This window comes from Zalophus californianus, chromosome 3 (genome assembly GCF_009762305.2).
Source record: "Zalophus californianus isolate mZalCal1 chromosome 3, mZalCal1.pri.v2, whole genome shotgun sequence".
In the NCBI taxonomy this organism is placed as follows: Eukaryota; Metazoa; Chordata; class Mammalia; order Carnivora; family Otariidae; genus Zalophus; species Zalophus californianus.
This window is the reverse complement of record NC_045597.1, coordinates 137055568-137077901: the sequence shown is the minus strand read 5'-3', so window position 1 is coordinate 137077901 and position 22334 is coordinate 137055568. Positions and strand designations below refer to the sequence as shown.

Below are 22334 nucleotides of genomic sequence, written 5' to 3'. Positions count from 1 at the left end.
ACTTATTTTAGTGCAGTGTTCCAGGACTTGTCTAATACCATAAGTTATTTTTAATAATGAGTTGGAATCATTAAACAAAGATTAAATAACATTTTCAGGTTCCTGCTAAAGAAAGTAGGTGAGTGTGTAATTCTGGAGAGATTTCCATTCAAAATACGGTGGGTAACCTGTAGTTAATCTCGTAAACTACCATCCTAAACAGCTCATGCTGTGAAGGTTTTGATTTTTAGAAGTTTTTGATGTAGGGCGCCTGGCTGGCTCAGTTGGTTAAGCGACTGCCTTCGGCTCAGGTCATGATCCTGGAGTCCTGGGATCGAGTCCCACATCGGGCTCCCTGCTCAGCAGGGAGTCTGCTTCTCCCTCTGACCCTCTTCCCTCTCGTGCTCTCTCTCTCTCTTTCTCTCTCTCAAATAAATAAATCTTTAAAAAAAAAAGTTTTTGATGTATTTTTAAAGTGGTATACAAATAATTAAACATTGAAGTAGTAATAATACTCTTCCAATGTTTAATTTTTTAAAAAAACTTTTTATAATTAAAACTTAATGAAAAGAGCCCCAGGGTATTTTAATTTGAGAAAATGAATTTATATTATGCTATATGCCATTGCCATTGTATTTCAAGAAGTTAGAGTATAATATATTTAAAAAGCATAACTGAAATCTGTTCTGTGATGGCTTTTTTGAGAGGGGAGGCAGGGGCAGAGGGAGAAGGAGAGAGAGAATCTTAAGCAGGCTTGGGGCTCAGTGTCACAACCCTGAGATCATCATGACCTAAGCCGAAATCAACAGTCCAATGCCTAACTGACTGATGCCCCTCTAATGGCTATTTTTTTTTTTTTTAGGAATATTTTAAGAGATGATTGCAAACCATGTAATTTGGAAGAGAGTTTTCTTGCAGCATGAAATGAGATTGGATTAGTAATAAAATCAATATAGAGCTATTTTTTGCATTTTTTTTTAAAGATTTTATTTATTTGACAGAGAGCATGAGCACAAGCAGGGGGAGCAGCAGGGAGAGGGAGAAGCAGGCTCCCCGCTGAGCAGGGAGCCCGAGGTGGGGCTCAATCCCAGGACCCTGGGATCATGACCTGAGCCGAAGGCAGACATTTAACCATCTGAGCCACCCAGGTGCCCCTATTTTTTTGTATTCTTGTGAGTAATATATATATATATGAACATGGAAGAAGATATGTTTTTTGGGTAGGTGGCATGAAAAAGAATAGGATTTGCCAGGTGAGGTTAAAAAAAATCATATGTAACTTGTTTGCTGTTTTTGTATATTCCCCCCCTTTTACTAGACTGAAGAAAAAATATTTTTTTTTTTTGAAGATTTATTTGAGAGTGAGAACATGAGTGGAGGAGGGGCAAAGGAAGAGAATCTCAAGCAGGCTCCCTGCTGGGCACTGGGTGTGGAGCGCCATGGGGGGCTTAATCTCACCCCCCATGAGATAATGACCAAAGCTGAAATCACAACTTGGATGCTTAACCAATTGAGTCACCTGGGTGCCCAGAAAAAGATTTTTTTTAAGTGTAATTTTGTCGTCAACTACTTAGACTAGGAAAGTGTTTGCTTATGCCAGGGATAGAATATTTAGATGATTAGGTGGTAAGGAGGTACATTTCTGTAGGATCCAGTTTATGTTATGGTCTGTTTTGAATGAAGAACAATGTTATATCTCCCAGTTTAATTAATGTTATTCATAATATGTTATTTCAGTTCATCTTTAGTTGTATCCAAAAATTGAATCTACTTTTAGGATGAATGTTTTGGTACTCTTAAGATTTGAATAGTGAGAGTTGTGACAGCTGCTTGTAACAAATCACTTTGTTGTTTCTTATCAGTCAAGGATTATTGGGAACTGTCATCCTTTTTAGTATTTTAACCTGGGGAAGTGGTGGAGAACAACTTTATCTTTTTTTTTTTTTTTAAACTTTAGAGTAACTTTAAAGTAGTCTTTTCTTATCTGAAGGAGAGAGGAAAACTAGTCTCAGACTTACGGGGCGGGGGGGAGGGAGGAGCCTTAGGAAGGAATACTGTCTGCGGTAATATATTGATGTGTTCCTTTATATTATTCTGAATTTCTTATATGTGACATTGAAGATTTTATCTGTGAGGTTCCTAAAATGAAGTCCTCCATGGTGGGAAGCAACAAGGGAGATTTTTCCAGATTTTTTTTATTGTGGTAAAAAGCACATAACATTAAATTTACCATTTTGACATACTTTAAGTGTACAGTTCTGTAGTGTTAAGTATACTCACACCGTTCTGCAACAGATCTCTAGAACTTTTCATCTTACAAAACTGAAACTCTGTATCCATTCTCCCCTTCCTACTCCCTAGCCCTTAGCAACCACCTTTCTGCTTTGTTTCTGTGATTTTGACTACTTTAGATACTTCATATTAGAAGAATCATACAACATTTGTTCTTTTGTGAATGGCTTATTTCACTTAGCATCTAATGTTCTCAAGGTTCATCATGTTGTATAGCATGTAACAGGATTTCCTTCTTTTTTAAGGCTGCACAATATTCCCATTGTATGTATACACAACATTTTCTTTATCCTCCCCAGATTTTAAGTCACATTAATTTGATTTGATCATACTACAGTTAAAGTTACATATTCATATGTTAGGAAGCTAACTTAAGCTGCTCTTCCTGGGAACTGACCCTGGTAGAGAACTGATTTTTAGCAATACTTGCAGTATGTTTTGCATAATTCTTTGTCTTATATCCTGGTTCTATCCATTTTCAATTATGTGCCTTCTTACTACTTCAAACTACTAACCTTGTTTTCTTATGTAGAAAGTAGGGGAATATATATATTAGGTGCTTACAATGGTGTCTGACAAGTAAAATCTTAAGTGCTAGTTATTATCATCATCATCTGATAGAACACTGCTCCCTTGACAAAGACTTTAGTACTTCAGATGAAATAAAGTGAAGTTAATATTTTACTATTTACAGTGTGTTAATTGTAAGTCGCATGGCCTTTTTCTTATATATTTGTGGTGTGGCTATAACTGAGGTCTTCTGTAAGGTGTATTAGAATCAGTTATTTCTAATTGTGTTTACATCTGTGTGTGTTTATATCCTATAAAAAGTTGTATTGTCTAGATTTACTAGGATGAATAATCCTATTGTATAATCTCCCAATTAGGTAGAAAAGCTTTGAAGATAATTTGGAAAACTGCTATAAAAAAAATAGAAGGGAGGCTTTAAAAAAGATTAGTTGAGATGAAATTAAAGATTAAATAGGGGGAAGGGAGCAGTCATAGAAGAGTAACAATCCAGATCTGGGGAGATAGGGTTTGTGGGAAAGAGATTTGCTTCATGTACATATATTTTGTTTATAATAGGTAAAGGAATAAAATTCGGTTTTATAACTATCCCCTAAAGTGTTAACTTCTTTTGATTAAGTTAACGAAGTTGTATTTATAAGAATCCATGTCTGTAGTTGAAAACTCTCTCCTTGAAAGAAAAATTGGAAAAAAAAGACTTGGTAGCTCTGATATGTCCTTAGGAATGTGAATTGTTATGAATGTGAAAATCTAATTAAAAATAATATATGAGATCTTGTAGGATTATCCTATAATTCTGTTTAGGTGATTTTTTTTTTTAAGGCAGGTGAAACTGATTAAAGGGAAAATGTAACATAGACTTTAGAATCAAATGAAGTAATTTCATCAGGGCTTAAAAAATTGAAGGCAGAGAATATGAAAGCTTTTGATAAGACCAACAAAATCCTAATGATATGCTATTGATAAAGAAGAATATCTCATTTTATCAACAGTACTGTAATTCATATTTATCTGTGTTATTTAAATTAAATATGCATATTCCAGACTTGATAAACCAGTTAAGAATGTATCTTAAATATTCTGTTAGCTCTATTGATAAATAATTAGCCAGTTAGTCTTAAGAGGAAGCATTTAGCATTTTCTGGTAATATTTTTAATAGAAATCTAGGCATGCCCTGAGTTATTAATGCTTAACTAATATTGATTATACAGATTACCGTTGGTGCCTTCATTAATTGCATGTCAGCTATGTTTGTGTTACATATGCTAAGCCTGCTCTCTCTCTCACTTTTTATATGCTTTTAGCACGCCTTCTGCATATTGCTGTTTATATAAGCTTGAATTAAATGGATTTATATTTTCTGGTTTGAACTGAATAACCTTCAGAGTGGACTTTAATATCCATGTAAAGAAACCATGGATTGACTAGAAAAGAAAATGGGGGTATCGCTGAACAAGAAAGTGACAGAGTAGTCCCTTTCTATCTGCTATTGATAACATTGAATCTTGCCCTAAATATTTTGTTGTGACATATTACCTAATGTTGAGCTATCATAATTAACAAAATTAAAATTGTTTATCTTTTATATGTATTTGTGTTTTACGATATTTTATAATCAGAGTGTATATGCTTAATTAATATTTATGGGATTCCTATTCACAGCTTTACTAATAGTGCCGTACAGTCAGAAAGATTTGGAGACCACTGGCTGGCTTTATCTTCCTGATACACAAAAGCAGTCAAACTCTTTAAAGTCAACAGTGCTATATAGTGGTGGCTATAGGAAGTTAGTTTCATCTAAACCCTCACCACACTCCTGTACCCCAGGACATTTTGCTTCTATCACATTCTTTCTCCTTTTTTTTGGTATTTCTGTACTTAAAGTGTATTAATAACATGTTCAGGTGTATCATTCTCTCAGTTTTGTGTTTGTCCATAGGCTATACAAGAAAATTAGTCTGTGTAACCATATCGCATGTGTGTGTGTCTATGTCGCATGTATTTCATCATTTAAAGTCCCTGTTTTCTCTTTTCCTTCAAGTCTTGCCCAGATACATAGGTAATTTTTTTCATTTCTGTATCCCTTTGTTTTATTAGGGTAGGCCTTGAAAACCACCATAATCATGAGATAGTACTATCATATACCAGGCCAGATGAAAAGGAAATTTAAACGTTTTGAGGTAGAGAGTAAATATAATTTAAAAAAAATAGTACTGTTTATAAAGTTCTTAAATGTGTATGCAAATCTATTTGCATTGCTTAAATTTTTTTGCATTTAAACTTCTTTTTCCTTATGTACCCAAAATCATGTTTAAATAAGCATATTCATTTTTTATACTGCTGGTGTATATTATACATGTATTGCTACTAGACATGTTAAATCTGCCTTTGTTGGGTGGCTTAGGAATTTCAGTGACATTTTTATAATGCTTGCTTTCCCAGCAAAGCTCTTGGGAAGTGTTGTATATACTTGTTTCCAATTCATCTTCCATTCTTTTGAATCTACTCTAGGCAGGGCTGTGTCCTAACTTCTTTACTGCAACAGCATTTGTCAAGATCACCTGTGATTACCACATTTTTACATCCAAAAGTCATTTCTTAGTCTTCATTTTACTTGACTTATCCCAAGCATTGACACCTCTGATTCTGTTCTTCTTGAAATGATTGCTTCACTTGCTTTCTGAATTCTAGTTTCCTCCTGTCTCACTGGCTGGTTCTTTTGAATCTCTTCTACTTGTTAACTTTGAAGTGGCCCAGAGTTTCCTCCTATCTGTACTCTATTCCAGGTCACTCTCAATAACCAACTATATATGTTGATGATGTCCAAATTTATAACTGCAGGCCATACTTTTGCCTGAACTCCAGACCCACCAACTGCCTGAGTAGCATCATCACTTGGTTATTTCTTCGGCACCTCAAAACTTTCGTATCCAGTAATGGGCCCTTGATTGGCACCCCTTTCCCACAGTCTTTTCTACTTCTGGTCTACCCTATCTCAGTTAATGGCACAAGAAAAAACCCTTAGAATTGTCTTTAACTCCTTTCTTGTTCTCACACCTCACACACACACACAAAAAAAAAACCCTGTTATTAAGCCTGTTAGCAATGTCTTTGACTCTACCTACAAAATACTTACTCTGACCAATTCTTACTATTGCCTCATTAACACCTTAGTTTTAGGCCACTATCATTTTTTGCTTTGGTAATTATATAGTAGCTTCATAATTTAGTCTCCCTACTTCTGCCTTCGCCTCCCAGCAGTCTCTTTAGTGCAGTAGCTAGAGTGATCTTGAATTTATTTTAATAAAAATGTAATTTATATATCACCCCTCTACTCTTAATCCCTTGGTGGCTTCCCTATGTAAAGTCCTTATAATGGCCTGTGAGATAATATACAATGTGTAACTCATGTATATTTTTATCTCCCCCATATTTTTACCTTTGTGATCTTATCACTTACTATACTTTATTCATAGTCATTTCATTCCAGCCACACAAGCCCCCTTGCTTTTCCCTGAATACACCAAGCATACATCCAACTTGCTTTTCCTTCTGCCCGAATACTTTCCTCCACCATACTTGATCTGTTGCCTCTAGGCAGTTTTCTCTGACCACTCTAAAATAGCCAGTACCTCACTCCTTTTACTTCCTGCCTCTCTTTACCATTTTTTCCATAACACTTTATCACCTAAAATACTGTGGATGTATTTACTTGTTCTGTCTTCTTCCAACTAAAAAGGAAGCTTGATAAAGGTATGAACTTCATTCATGTTAACTGTTTTATCCTTAGAACCTACAACAGTGACTGGCACATTGTTGTCATTCACATACTGAGTGAATAACATTATATTCTAAACATCAATTTATGGACTTATTTTTTGGAGCACACTCATCTTAAGGGTTTTGTTTTGTTTTAAATTCCTATGTTGGGGGAAGGTGTTACAATTGATTATATAGGAACTAAGAGATGAAACCACAACAAAAGAAGTTGACCAACACAGAATTCCTAAGTAATCTCCTATAGATTACTAAAAAAAAATTTAGAATAATACTTATATCGAAGTATAATTGAATATAAGTGTATTGAGTATAAGTATATTGAATATACAGAAAAATGTAAAATCATATGTGTATAATTTGATGAATTTCCATAAAATGAACACCTAGGAAAAATTACCACCCAGATCAAGAGAATAAGATATTACCAACAACCCAGCAGTCTCCCTGTCCCCAGCCATTACCCCTCTTAAAGGTAGGCAGTCACCATACAGTAGTTTTACCTGTTGTTTTGAGCTTTATATAAATGGAATTTCAAGAGAGTGAAAGCATGTGCGTGTGAGCCTTTTGTTTAAAATTATGTTTGTGACATTTGTTTCTTTTGCATATAGGTTGTTAATTTTCATTGTTTTAACATGTTTCGTTGTATGAATGAATATATCATGATTTATTTTCCATTCCAATACTAGTGGATATTGGAATTGTTCCATTTTTAGGGTGAATTTTTTTACTTTTGGTGTCATGTGTATGCATTTCTGTTGGAATAAAATTGCTTGAGATACAGGATATACATAGGATTAGTTTTAGAAGATGTGGTCATAAGATTTTCCAAAGTTATACCAATTTACACATCCACCAGTAGTGTGGGAGAGTTTCAGTTCCACTACTTTGCCAGCAGTTGCCCTGGTCTGTTGAATTTTAGCCGTCTAGGTGGTATGTAGGATATCTCATTGTGATACTAATTTTTATTCTCCTGATACCTAATGTGTACTGTTTCATACTTTTGTGGGCCATTTTAATGGATTATTATTTCCCCTTTTCCTGAGCCTTGTAAATCGTAGACTTCTAAGAATAAGTAGGTACCACCTGTCGGACGTTAATAAATAGAGCACAGTAAAAAATATTTTCCTAACATCTACACTAAGATATTGAGGAAGATGTAACCTTGACCACCTAGTACTGGAGACTTATTTTTAAGGTGTCTGTAATTAAACTGGTATGCAGTTGGCAAAGGGGAATTATTTTGGATTTATTGGATTAATTAATATTATCATTAAGATTCTAAAATACCCCAGATTGTGTATGAGCAAGTGAAGTGATTAAAACTTGGTGTAACACTTGTTGGGGCAATTAATCTATTATTTTTAGTGAGCACTTTGTAGTCCTGCCCCCAGTAAATGGCTCTTAATCTTATAAAAAATCTCTTTATTATTTGCAGATAGAAGGAGCATAGAAAAGTAGAGGGCAAAGTCTTTCCAGGTAGATTATTACCTATATTGGAAGTTCCTCCTTAGGGAAGATTTGTTCATTTAGTTAGATTGTATTTTCTGAGCACCCTGGAGTGAAGCATTCATTATCTAAAGGGATGTATGAGCCAATACATCTAACTACCATAAGTATATATAAAGGAGATGATAGTTGAACTAGCCTTGAAGAATAAACGGAGGTTAGATGAAAAAGGAAAGAACTAGAAAACAGTCTAGGCAAAACGCACACACAAGAGAGTGTCATTGACAAAGGGCATATATTTTGAAAATGAGAATTTTAGTGTTTTTAATACTGAAGTTGGAAGAGCAGGTTGGGGCCAGATTGAGAACATTCTTGAATACCAAGTTAATGAGTTTGGTCTTTATACTGTAGAAAATAGAGAATTAGTGCAAGTATGGTTATCAGGAAAGTGATGCCATTAGATTCTTATTTAGGAAGAAAATTCTAGAAGCTGTGGAGAAGGTGGATTGACAAAAGAGGAAGATGAGAGGCTGGGAACGGACTGACAGGAGTCACCTAGAGTTGATAGTTTGAGCAATTAGGTGGCTTATAATGCTGTAAAACTAAGGAGGATGCAAGGAGAAAGTTTGGTAGGTGGACAAGATGTGTTCAATTTATATGTTAGCTTTTATGTGCCTGTGTTGTGAATATTCATGTCCATGACATATCGTTTAAACATATTTTGTAGGTTCCAGGAAGAGAATTAGCGATAGGAGCAGGAATGTGTTACAATACCCTCATCCCCTCGGTCAAGTTGCCCTTTCTCATCAGTTGCTTTTTTTGTTCTCTTTATGTCTGTAAAACTTTTCTTCTGTCTCTCTAGACTCCTTTGTCCATTCTTGATATTAGTATTTTGCCCTCCTTTTTACTTGCTGTCTTGTCACAATAATGTAAGACAAGCAGCTTTAAAAACATCTGATAAAATTCCTCATTTTATGGACTTCAAACTTACCCAACTTTGGATATATGTTATCCATATATTATGTTAGTACTGTGCAGTGTTTGTGCAAGTTACTTAAGTATTTTGTCATAGTGATGCAGATGGACATCTGATTATAAAGGAACAGAGATCAGTACTCATTTATGTTGTGTATTTGGAGGAATTTTATACATAGTCTAATTCTTCATTTCACTGAGGAAAGAGAAACCAATTTTCCCTTAATTTCCAGCTGTCGAATTCTCTCTGGGTCTGGAGTCTAGCACAGTTCATGGCACATAGTAGCTAATTATTTACTGGACGAATGAATATGGTCGTATCTTTTCTTACTTCATGTAATGGAGGAAATTGTGGCTAAACCATTAGCTAAACCTGTAAGTGCTGTGGCTTATCATCCCTTCCTCACATTTTAGGGATTTCAATCCTGTATTTTCAGCCTGTCTGTAATGGATCTTTCTCATAAGCATTTAAACATGTTCAGGTTTTTCCTGTCTTTAAAAACAAAACACTCCTCCCCTTAACTCTCCTCTTTGGTCCCATTAAGCTACTGCCATGTTTTTGTCTCTCAAACCAGACTTCTTGAAAAACTTATCTGTACTTTATATTAAACACTTTCTCACTTCTTGCCCATTTTCTTAGTTTAGTTTCTTCATTTATCTGCAAGATTTGATGTTGACTACTTCCTTTCTTTCTTGAAATACATTCTTTGCTTTCTTTGATGTAGCACATTTTCCTGGATACTAATTTCCTTTGCAGGTTCCTCCTCTTCTGCTGGTTCCTTAAATGTTTGTATTCCTCATAGGCTACTTTTTTTCTCATTCTATTTACAGTTGTGGAGTGATCTCACCTACTTCTTTGGATGGACTCCCATCACTGTATATATATGCTGAGAATTTCTTTTTCTTTCTTTTTTTTTAAGAGTTATATATTTATTTTAAGAGAGCAGGTGTGCACACGTGGGGGGGAGGGGCAGAAGAAGAAGGGGGAGAGAATCTCAAGCAGACTCCCCGCTGAGCATGGAGCCTGATACAGGACTCAGTCACACAACTCTGAGATCATGACCTGAGCCAAAACCAAGAGTTAGATGCTCAACCGACTGAGCCACCCAACAGCCCTATACTGATAATTTCTGTATCTAGCACTTGCCTTTTTTTTTTTTTTTTTTTTTTAAAAGCTCCAGAGCTGTAGGTCCCAACTTCTTTGCTTGTACGTCTCATAAACAGTTCAGGCTCCGTGGTCTTGAACCGTGAACTCATTAATTGTCCTTCTTTACCTCTATTTGGACCTTCTCCAGTATTCCTGTCTTAGTGAATGGTACCACTATCTACCCTGTTGCCCAGGCCAGACTCCCCTTTCTTCCTACTTTTCTGCCTGATTCTTAGTTGTGGTTATTCTGATAAAATAAACCAGTTTTATTTATTTATTTATTTTTAAAGATTTTATTTATTTATTTGAGAGAGAGAGAATGAGAGATAGCACGAGAGGGGGGAGGGTCAGAGGGAGAAGCAGACTCCCTGCTGAGCAAGGAGCCCGATGTGGGACTCGATCCCGGGACTCCAGGATCATGACCTGAGCCGAAGGCAGTCGCTTAACCAACTGAGCCATCCAGGCGCCCAAAATAAACCAGTTTTAAACTGTTTGAGGCATTTTTCTTGATTGTTGGCTATATATTCTAGTTTTTATTAGTTTAAATTCGGGAGTTACTAGGCACATTTGATTTTTTTAAGGCTATTTTTGCCCCAATTATTAGTGACTGATTTAGATCTAAAATAATAAGTTTCTGTTTTACAAGAATTTGTTTTACCAAAGATGGTTATATTCAGTATTTGTTCTAAATCCTGTATTATTTCTTTAAAAAAGTTTTCTGAGATGAAAAAACCTCTTTGTTTCACATAGAAAATGATATCGTATCATTATCAGTATAAATAAATATGATTGGCTCTGCTGAGAAAAATGGCATAACTTGCTGCCATGTCCGCTCTTCCTTACCATTGCATCCTCATTCTGTTTCCCAGTCTGGTTTGTAATAAAACTCCTTGAAAAAAGAAACTGTCTCATAGTTCTGTACCCTCTCGCACCATGATGTTATGGCTATTGTAGATATTTTAGTAATGATTGACTTAATTTAAAGCTTAAATTTGTGAGTAACAGATTCAAGTGAATGACCCCTTCTTTTGCATTCACATAGTACCTATAGGTAGGGATGATTAATTGATACAGGTTATGAAAAAGAGGTTTAAGGCATTAGAATTTGTTCTGATCTGAATTGACTGTTGGATTTCTTGACTAGTTGAACAATATATAATTGAAGTTTCAAAATTGATGATTCAGCTTGCTAAAAAAAATTGTTTTTCTTATAAAAAGCAAGCTCTCATGCTGGCTTTATTCCCTTTTTTGGCTGAATTCTTTGGTATTTAGAATAAAATAGAAATAGTTTTAAAAGAATAAGTCACAATAAGGACCAATGGTTATGTTCCACAAACATGAGTTTTGACTTTTACATAGTATTCACCTTATCTAGGGGCTCAGATCTCATGCTTTTTGGGCCAGTGGGCTGCTTCTCATCTGTATTTGCTTTTTTCTTTAGATATTAGGATCAAGGAAGAAGAGCCTGATCCTGAAGAGTGGCAGCTCAGTGGCGATTCTACATTGAATACCAATGATCTAACACACTTAAGAGTACAGGTGGTAGATGAAGAAGGGGACCAACAACATCAAGAAGGAAAAAGACTTCGGAGGGTAGCTTGCACCTGTCCCAACTGTAAAGAAGGTGGTGGGAGGTATGCACACATGAAACATACTCTTTTTTTTTTTAGGCTGCTAATATCATCACCCTAATTTTTGAAATACTGCATGCTGTATCACTTAATTATGGGAACTTATTCATTACATGATCATTTTGTGTGTATGTCTGTATGAGTGTGGCAGAAAAAGAGAACAAATATGTAAGATAGAATTTTCAGATATAAACGCCTTTTCTGAAATTAAAGTTACTTAATTTGCCTTAAAAAAAAAATGTAGCAGATGCCATTTAATAGGCCCATATCAGAAATTAGCCTATTTGCAAACCAGCAATGAGATTTGCCTAAATAAGATAAAGTTGATTTTTAGCTTGAGAATAGCAGTCATATAAAAATGAGTTCAGAAATAGTTGATAAGCATAAACATTTTCTAAACATTTTCTATTTTCAACAGAAATGAATAATAAGCCTAATGATGGAATTTTTTAAAAAAGTGGAACTGTAGTATTTCAATTTAGTGCTTTAAAAAAATAAATGTTAAGACAGAATAACATGACAGGAAAAACTAAAAACAGATTACTGATTATATTAAATGTGGATGGATTAAGCTTAATAATTAAGAACTTGAAACTCAGATCATATTTAAAAAATGAAATCCAGCCTTATGTTGATTATAAGGAACATCTCAAACTGACTGGCACAGGAGTGTTGAAGATAAAGGGATGGAAATAGATATATTATGCAAATGTTAACAAGAAACCTTGGATAGCAATGTTACTATTAGGCAATGAAGGATTAAGGTGAATATCATTAAATGGATAAATAGGGGTAGGTTTCTTAATACAAAATTTTCACCATAACTTTGAAATACATAGAGCAAAAACTGATAGAACACTGTAAAGACATAGAGATCAAATCCCCAGTCCTAGTGAAAAGCCTTAACACATCTCTCCCAGAAACAGTTTAAATTTAGACCAAATATACTATTAATTCAGTTAATGAACTTCATCTATTAGAAATAGCCTTTCTTGCTGCCTTTGAGTTGGTGCTATTAGTTGATTTGCACATTGGCCAGTCCACTCGCAGTGATGGTAATAATGACTAATAACTGCTAACATTGAGAGTTTTAGACCGTCTCATAAGTGAGGCACAGAGAGGTTGAATTGCAAGTGAGATTTGGACCCAGTGTCTAACTCCAGAGCCTTAACCACTAAACTGTACTTACTGCCTCACAAGTGGATTTGCTTCTGCATCTGATCCTTAGGTATTTGTATTTACTGGTAATCTAATTGTTTGAAATATTTATTCTTTGAAATGTTTTGGTCAATTTAAATAAGTGAATGTGGAATTTTGGTTAGGCAATAACTTTTCTGAAACTTACTCTCATTTTTAGAATAACTTTCAAGATAAATTGTTCATGAAAGTCAAATCTAATTGAGGGTCAAGTCTGGCCTATGTTTTACTTGTCATTTTCTTGAAAATCCTTTAGATTTGTTTTTATTAAACTAAAACATGCACATAAAAATTCAGAAACACAGAATAATGTGAAAAGAATACCAAACTTACCCCATATCAAGATAACCATTATAACATTTTTTTTATATATCCTTCCACATTTTACGTATCTTTTAAAGTGGAACCATCCTATTCTTACTGTTTTGCCTGTTTGTGCTCTTATTTTGAAAAGTTTTGTGACCATATTTCCAAGTCTATATAGAGTCTACGTCAATTTTTTAATGGCTGTTCTATTATTGTATGGATGCATAAGAATTTAATATCTTTTTTGAGAGTTTATTATTGTCATTCCAATCCTTACACATACATTTTTGCACATTTGCCTGATTACTTTATCAGTGTACGTTGGCAGAAATGAAATTGTTGGATGAAAGGGAATTGTCTGCTTTTCTTGTCTGTATCAAGTTATACTCCTACCAGTGTTGTATGAGAGTATCTGCTTTCCCACACCCTTGCCAACAATGGATTTCACATTTTTTTAATACCTTTTAAAGTCTGACAGATGAAAAATAATTCCTCATTATTGTTTCATTTAGTATATTTTTAGTTACGTTGTGAGATTCATTTTTTGGGATGTTATTTTACCATTTTAAAATTTCTGTTGTGAATTATTTGTCTTTTGTGAATCTGTTAACAGTTTGTGTGTTTAACTGTCATATATGCAGATATTTTGTTCCTAGTTTTACATCGTCTTTCAACTTTGTCAGTGGTTTGCATAATGCATTGTTAATACAAGTAAAAAAAGAAGAGTTCCATCACTTAATTTATGCACAAAATTTTTAGTTGGTCAATCTTTATGAAATACCTTATAAGGAGACTTGACTTTAAATTTTTTCTAGAACTTTTGTGAATTTTTTTTTAAAAACTTATTCTAAGCAATCAAAATTGAAGTCCTTAAGAAAAAACTGTATTGTTTCTTAGAGCTAATTTGAACAAACTTCAACTAACATACATGATAGGCACAATTGTGTCATTGACAGTTGCTGCATCTAATTAATAGAAGCATAGCATATAGTAAATCCAGAACATTCCAAAGTATTCTGCAAAGGTGAAGTAGGGAGTACTTTAAAAATTTTGGAATATTGGCCTTTTTTCCTTAGCCATATTCTTTACACACACACACACGTATATGTATGTACAAAGTGACAACTTTAGAGAACAAAATTTTGTTTACCTTCTTGAGCAAGGTGTAAAATATAATTATTTTATATTTATATTATAAAAATATAAAATATAAATATTTAAAATTGTATTTATCTGGGCATTTAACCAATATTTATTAAGCAGAACCAGCCTTCAGAGACTTTTTACTCTAGTCGGAGAGACAAATAATTTTAATAGAGTAAATTCTAAAGGCATTATTGTTATGTGGGTTTTGTGTGGATTAAACATTGATCCATATTTTAAAAATTTTCTTCTCTGTCAGCATTTCAGTTGGTGTCTCATTTCTCCCATCCCAAGCAAGAGAAAGCACTTGATATACTTAACTTTTAATTCCCATACTGAGAATTAGCTTTATTTATTCTGTGTCACTCTGTTTTGGCATTGTTAAGTTATTGAGAAAAAGTTTAGGCAATCAGGAATAGAAGCTTAAAATTGTTTTTTTCTAGGTTGTATATTAGGTATTAGTGGTCTGATTATGTAAATCAAGAAGAAAACTTATAGCCAAATCTTTTATTACCTTTTTATTTGTTGAGAAAGTCAGTGCTCCTCCTTCATATCACATGCCATAAATCCATATCTAGCATATATAGATATTATCTTGAATAACATTTTCTTTTTAAATAGAAACTTGGACCCGGGTATTGGGCTTTTCCTTTACATTACATATATTTGTGTGCATCCCTGTCCCCATTTTTTTTTTCTTAGATGCCTATCCCATTTTCAAAGAGAATTTTTGTTTTCTTAAATTCAGCTGAAAATATCTTTCCCGGGCGTTTTGGTTCTTGAGAACCCAGATTCATTACTGTAATTTATTACAATCTTGTGCTTTGTTAGTGCTCTTAAGCTAAATTTTGCTAAGTTAGTAAAATAGCACTTTTGAGTTTATAAAAGCACATCAATTCACTCGAGTGGTATGCTTAGCATAGAGGCAAGAAGTCATGAAAAGAAGAGTGAACTGAATTGGGTTCTCTGTGAAATTGCTATGGTGAACACAATATGTAAAATTGGTTTGTACACCAATAATCACAAACATTGCTCTTTTTCTTAGGGCTGTTTAAGAATAAAATAAATTTTAAAAGCTAAATTAAATGGAAATATTGGCTTTGGTTAATACTTTGGCATTGCAGGTGAGCCAGAAAAACCTGTTTCACTCAACTCAGCTCTTGGAAAAGAGTTGTAGAAATTGGGGGTGGACTGGAGCAGAAACTAGAATTGTGTTAGATTATGACGTCCTTGCCCTTAAGACAACAGCATGACTCCTCCTTGTCTTTACTTATGCTATTCCTCTGCCTGGAATGCCTTCCCTCCTTTCTATCTAAATCCTACCCACCTCTTCCACGAAGCCTTCTCTAACTACTGGAGCCCACATTGATGTCTCCCTGTTCAGAACACCTATGGCATCTAACAGCCAGCACTGCACCGTTTAGCACTGTTTGTCCTATGGCAATTTCACATGCTACTGAGTGTGAGTACATTAAAATATAAATGTGGGGAAATATGCATTTTTCCAGTAAAATTTGAAAAACGATAGGTATAATATATAAAGGAGGATTTGCAGGCTTATGGAAAGTTCACAGGCTATACCTAGACTGTGAGATTGTGGGAGGAGGGGAAGTCGGGGTTCTTAAATGTACCTTTTTTTAAATCTCAGAAACATTGCAAAGTTTATATTATTTTGACAGTGAGTCTAAAATGTCATGTTTTTTGTGAACTCATTTATTTTTATTCAGTAACTAGCCTATTTTTTTTTTTTTGAGCTTGAGTAACAACATTTTCTATAGTGTTTAATATTTATTTGAATATCAGTTCTGGAATCAAAAAAGTTTTCTTCTTGCTTAGGCCAAAATACTTGTGTTCATTCATCTAATAAGCACATATCCCCCAAACCTTGTTCTTGGTATCAAATACTAAAATGTAACAAACGTCAAATTTTGCGCTGTGGAGAACTGTATTTTTATTATATAACTGATGTATATAATTTGGGATATCTTTGCATGGTTAATATGAAGGGAATTTTAATTGTAAAGATAATTTTGATTTATATTTATTTCATATAGTGCTAAAGGAGCTGAGACAATAGCTTTGTCTAGATTTTTTCCTTTGATTTTTCTCCAAGTCAGTGTATACTCAGGGTGTGGCTATACAAATACATGAATAAATATGCTTAAGTCATGTTAAAGTCTGCTTAAGGTGCCTATCTGTTTTTAAATGTACCTGTGATTAGTTTTGCAGTCGTTTCTTGGTTTTAATTTTTAAATTAGCTGACATCATGACTTTGAATAGATCATTTAGTTTCTTATACAACTAACATAATGTGGATTGGGCCTATGCATCAAATTTGTGAATGGTTCTGACAGAATAATAAAAAGCTTTATTTATACATTCTTTATGAAATGTCCTTTTAAGTTATGTAATTCTTGAGCATATTTACATTTGGACAGCAATCATATTAATTCTGAAGTAAAATTAATATGTAATACTTATATGTTTGAGACATACAAATTTTTATTTAAATTGATTTTAAATAGTCTTGGTTTCTGATTGACCTCATGGTGATAATGTCTTCTATTTGAAATTCAGCACGGGAATATATAAGTGGTAATGTTTATTTGAATATTTTCATATAAGTGTATATTATTCTTTGTGTGTTTTTTAGAGGTACCAATCTTGGGAAAAAGAAGCAACACATTTGTCATATACCAGGATGTGGTAAAGTCTATGGGAAGACCTCACATCTGAGAGCTCATCTGCGTTGGCATTCTGGGGAACGCCCTTTTGTTTGTAACTGGATGTTCTGTGGTAAAAGATTTACTCGAAGTGATGAATTACAGAGGCACAGAAGAACACATACAGGTTACTAATATTTACTTTTACCAGACAAAAGTGAATTACAGGGCTACATACTACCTTGAAGTTTTTTTTTTTTTTTTTTAAGCATACTTTACTGATCTGTATCTTTTAAAATATGACCAGTTAATCCATTTTTTATCTTCAGCAATACCAATTTAAAAACAATTCCGGGCCCGTGGGTGGCTCAGTCGCTAAGCATCTGCCTTTGGCTCAGGTCATGATCCCAGGGTCCTGGGATCAAGTCCCATGTTGTGCTCCCTGCTCAGAGGGGATCCTCCTTCACTTTCTTCCTCTGCCTGCCGCTTCCTCTGCTTGTGCTCTCTCTGTCTCTGTCAAATAAATAAAATCTTGAAAAAGAAAAACAATAATTCCAAATAAGCCAATATGGCTTACCTTGTAAAATAATATTTTATTTTATTCGGACTTTGGTTAGCTTTTTCCTCCCTTTTTAGTTAGCTTTTTTTGTTTTGCTTTAACATCATTGAATGTCTTAAGCCACACTTAATGCTATTGTTGTTTGTTATGTTAACATTTTAAAGATTTATTTTATTTCTTTCTTTCTTTTAGAGTATGGAGGGGAGGGGCAGAGGGAGATGGAGAGAGCATCTTAAGCAGACTCCTCGCCAAGCGCGGAGCCAGATGCCGGGCGATCTCATGACCCTGAAATCATGACCTGAGCTGAACCCAAGAGTTGGCCACTTAACTGGCTGCACCACCCAGGCGCCCCCTATATTAACATTTTAAATTAGTTGTCTGCTTTTACTCTTGACCTTCTTACTCTTCTTCCTCAATACTACAGTAAAGAGTAATTCCTTTTTTTCTGATAAATTCAAGCATTTCACCTTTTCTCGTTTTAATATCTGTGAGGTAAGCAAAAAACATTGCATTGAGGATTAACCAAGATGTTATTGATGGAAAGACTCTTTGATTTAATTGTTTTTACACGGTATTCTGTGGTTATGTGAAATGAGCCTAGGAATGACACAAACTAAATCCTAACTTAATATATCTTAGAGATAGTTTTCTCTTGCTACCATATGATGGTCAAGGTAGTCATCAGTCTATGCTCAACACTGAAGAATTGAAAAATCTGTATTTAGTCACTAGAGAGCTTAGATGGAAGAAGCATGGTGAAATGAAAGACGGTGTTGGTTTTTGAAGTCTCCTAGATCTGGATTCAAATCCAGGTTCTCTGTTAGATTAGGCAAATAAGCTGTCTCTCACTCTGCTCTCACACCTCCTACGTTCTCTCTAAATATATAAAATAACCTGTGAAGTATGTAGTAGTATATATATTACATGTTCTACTTGTTTTATTTTCTGTCTCACTTGTTAGGTAGGTAGATGAGCTTATTATTAAACTGTTTGAAACTGCAGCAGTGTAGGAAAGTCAATAAAGTATGCTCAGAGGCAGAGATCATTACTGCTTAGGATAGTAAGGGCTTATTGGGTAGTGGGCTGGGATAGTAGACTTTAAGATGGCCTGATGACAGAATTTTCATCTGTGGAATTTGATCAGCAGGGTATAAAAAGGAATAATGTAAAAGGAAAAAAAAAGTTGATCAAATGAATGTGGGAAGCACTTGGTTAAACAGGGTCACAGCAAGTACCTTCAGGGCAGCACCTCTTAGGACCTTTAATTGCACGTTAGCAAGACTGTATCTGTAAGTGGGGAGATGTGTAGTATGCGTAGCATTTCCCAACTTCCTCTGATTGTTGTGCCATTTTCCATGGAGCATCTTTCAAGATTAATTCCAAGAGAAACTTTGGGAAATAATTTCCTGGAAGAATAGAATAGTATGTGAATAGAAGAGGTGAGAGACCATTTGCCATGAGTGAAGATGAGAGTCTGTACAGCACATTTCTCTTAATAAGTAGGATTGAGCCACAAAGAGGTCCTTTTAAGTTAGGCAGTAGAGAATTTAAACTAGTTATCTGCAAGTTACTTTTGTATTCCCATACCACTTAGTATAATGATGGAATTTTACACTGTAAAACAATTTGGTATTTAAAGAAGATTTGTCTGGCATTGATTTATTGGATTGGAGAGGGAATGACTTAAGGTGTCATCAGAGCGTAGATCAGGCATGAAGCCTGGTGAAGACCTACTTAGGGTGGAGGTGCTGGAACGAGATCGGTAAGAATTTTAAAGGAAATTAATTAAGAACATACACGATTTGTTTATTGATTGATTTCTCTTTGGATTCCCTTTAGATTGGCCTTTTGCTTTATCTTCCAGTAATTCTCTTACATAGTAGGTCTCCAACATTAAATAGACTTCCAGCCTGTCTTTTGTATTTAAAAAACGTATTTCATTCATGCTGGGAAATAAATTTAGGCATGAGGGTCTTAAGTTAACTTTAATATCATGATATATCGGCTTGCTCTTCACTGTTCCAGCTAAAATCAAGTCATATAGCCATCTCCATTATTCCTCGGATTACTCAGTCTTAATGGACCTCAAGCTTGTGTTTTTGCTTTAATCTCAAAGTACTCTGCATAGTTACTTGAATTCACATTTAAGAGTTGAAGGTTTAGTTATCATGGATATGACATGTTAATAATATCTTAAATAACAGTATACTCTTTAAAGAAGTCATTTTTTAGCTGTATGGTATCTTTCTTGTAACATGCTTCAAAACTATTGGCATAGTTGAAATATTAAAGTCTTATCTGAGTATCAGTCTATAATGTTTGAAGATCGCTTCTCATCGAAAAGTAAAGATGACAGATTTATTTTGAGGGAAAATACTCTTAAGAGAGAAATCTTGCAAGGGCAGCTCATGATACTAATACAGTTTTAATTGAACTCTGCTTCCTGTCCCTGTCAGTTAGGTTGGCTTTCTTTCTCAGCAAACGAGCAGTCTATTAATGTTGAATTTTAAAAATTGAGTAACAATTTTTTTTTTAACAGGTGAGAAGAAATTTGTTTGTCCAGAATGTTCAAAACGCTTTATGAGAAGTGACCACCTTGCCAAACATATTAAAACACATCAGAATAAAAAAGGTATTCACTCTAGCAGTACAGTGCTGGCATCTGTGGAAGCTGCACGAGATGATACTTTGATTACTGCAGGAGGAACAACACTTATCCTTGCCAATATTCAACAAGGTTCTGTTTCAGGGATAGGAACTGTTAATACTTCCACCACCAGCAATCAAGATATCCTTACCAACACTGAAATACCTTTACAGCTTGTCACAGTTTCTGGAAATGAGACAATGGAGTAAATATTACACAAATACTTATTCATTGTGGTTATTTTTATACAGTAGTGAGAAGAATATTGTTCCTAAGTTCTTAGATATCTTTTTATTGATGTGCAAAAATTTTTGGATTGACAGTAACTTGGTTATACATGACACTGAAATGCCTTACTTTGTATGATATTCCATAGTATATTAAAAATGGTAAAATTGCATGGGTTTTGTAGGTACTTTTGGAATCTAGAAGAAATGAAATTTTACCAAGTTATATAAAGAGAAAATTGAATTTAACAATGCGAATGGTAGTCTAACCAAATGCATCAATCCTGTGTGGTTTAGTGTAAAAATGAGAACATGTTGGTATTTATCTATTGTAAGATAAAAAAAAGTTGGTGGGTGAAAGAAATCATGTTATGATAAAAAAAATTTTTGTAATTTTCTTGATGACTGGAATTTTTATTATGCATAACTGACAAATCAAGTTTCCAAGCAAATGTTACATAGTGTAGGCTTTACTTAGCTTATCAATTTGTCATTTTGAAGCTAATTATTTTAATTAGGTTAACTATGTACAATATTTTAAGCATTACTCTTGTAAGATTTTGAAAACTACATTTTAACATGGAACTCTAGGGATAGTCACCTTTTAAATCCTGTTGAAAAGCCATGTTTAAGATTTAATTTGCCAAAATAATGTCTTGTTAATATTCTTTCAATAACGAAGTTGGGCAATATAACCAATGTTTAAAAAAAAAGTTTAAAATGTATAGGTTGAGGCATTTGGGTGGTAAGAAAATGTTACAGTGAATTATCCCTTTTCTTGAATATTGGAGGACCAAAAAAATAAGGTGTATTGCGTCTTAGCAGTGATTTTTTTATCCAATCTTGTTTCCAAAAACCATATGTCTGCCAGGGCCTTAAAAGCCATCATGTAAATTACCAGTAAAGTATAACATATGCAAACATAACAAAATCACTTCCATAGTGACGATACTCCAACCATATGGATATTAGTCATAGAAAACTAGAGGTTTATGATATTTTTTTAAGTCTTTTTTTTTTTTTTGTCTAGGTAGTCAGTCTGCACTTAAATATCAACCATTTTCCTTTTTTGCTTCTTCCCTTTAAATTTATATGTATCCAGTACATTTAATTGAGAAATGTATGTTTTTTTATTATGCTGTATTTTCTTTTTATTTTTTAATTATTGTTTATATTTTCAATTATTAAAAAAATGTACAAAATGCAGTTTCATTGCTGGTCTTGTAAGAGCTCTATAGTTTTCCTAAATGTACACCTATAACTGCAGCAGTTCACCTATTTCAAAAATTTGGAATTCTGTTCATTTGTTATTCTTAAGACCACCTCAAATTTAAAGGCTACCTTATTGTACGTTTAAAGTGTATTATAACAGTGTGGTAGTTAATAAAACACTATTTTTTTTCTTTTGAGTTTGTTGTATTCCTATGCATTTTGCAGTGGTATGGGGTAAGAAAAATCTGTGTGGTTTATTTTCTTCATCTTAGTCTTTTGTTCACAGATTCTTGATTTCAGACACTAAAATTACTGTGAGCAGATATATTTACTTGGAAGAGCAGGGGCACTAACAGATTACTAATTTTTCACCTGAGAATGAACTAATTATTAAATAAAACTTTTGAAAAAATCTTTTAACTCTTAAGTCCACATTGATTCATGTTAATTGTAATAATGTCATTTTGCAAACCTTGTTTCCCTTGTTAAAGCAGTGCAGAATATTTTGATTTATTGAAAACTTGAATTTACATGAAGATTCTTGAAAACTTGGTAACATGTTTTGGTAAACCATGGCAAGAGTTATTTGAAAGTTATGTTT

General features: G+C 34.0%; 1 protein-coding gene across 3 annotated transcripts in view; it reads left to right on the top strand.

Moving 5' to 3' along the window:
- The window catches only part of SP3 (Sp3 transcription factor), a 54706-nt gene extending 32609 nt beyond the window's left edge, over window positions 1–22097 (top strand). For all 3 annotated transcript variants that reach the window (XM_027589466.2, XM_027589465.2, XM_027589464.2), the window contains exons 5-7: window positions 11590–11782; window positions 17079–17275; window positions 20187–22097. In XM_027589466.2, the coding sequence (XP_027445267.2) occupies window positions 11590–11782; window positions 17079–17275; window positions 20187–20503 (707 nt within the window). In that variant the 3' untranslated portion in view covers window positions 20504–22097. The remainder of the gene's footprint in view (window positions 1–11589; window positions 11783–17078; window positions 17276–20186) is intronic.
- Window positions 22098–22334: the final 237 nt, after the last annotated feature.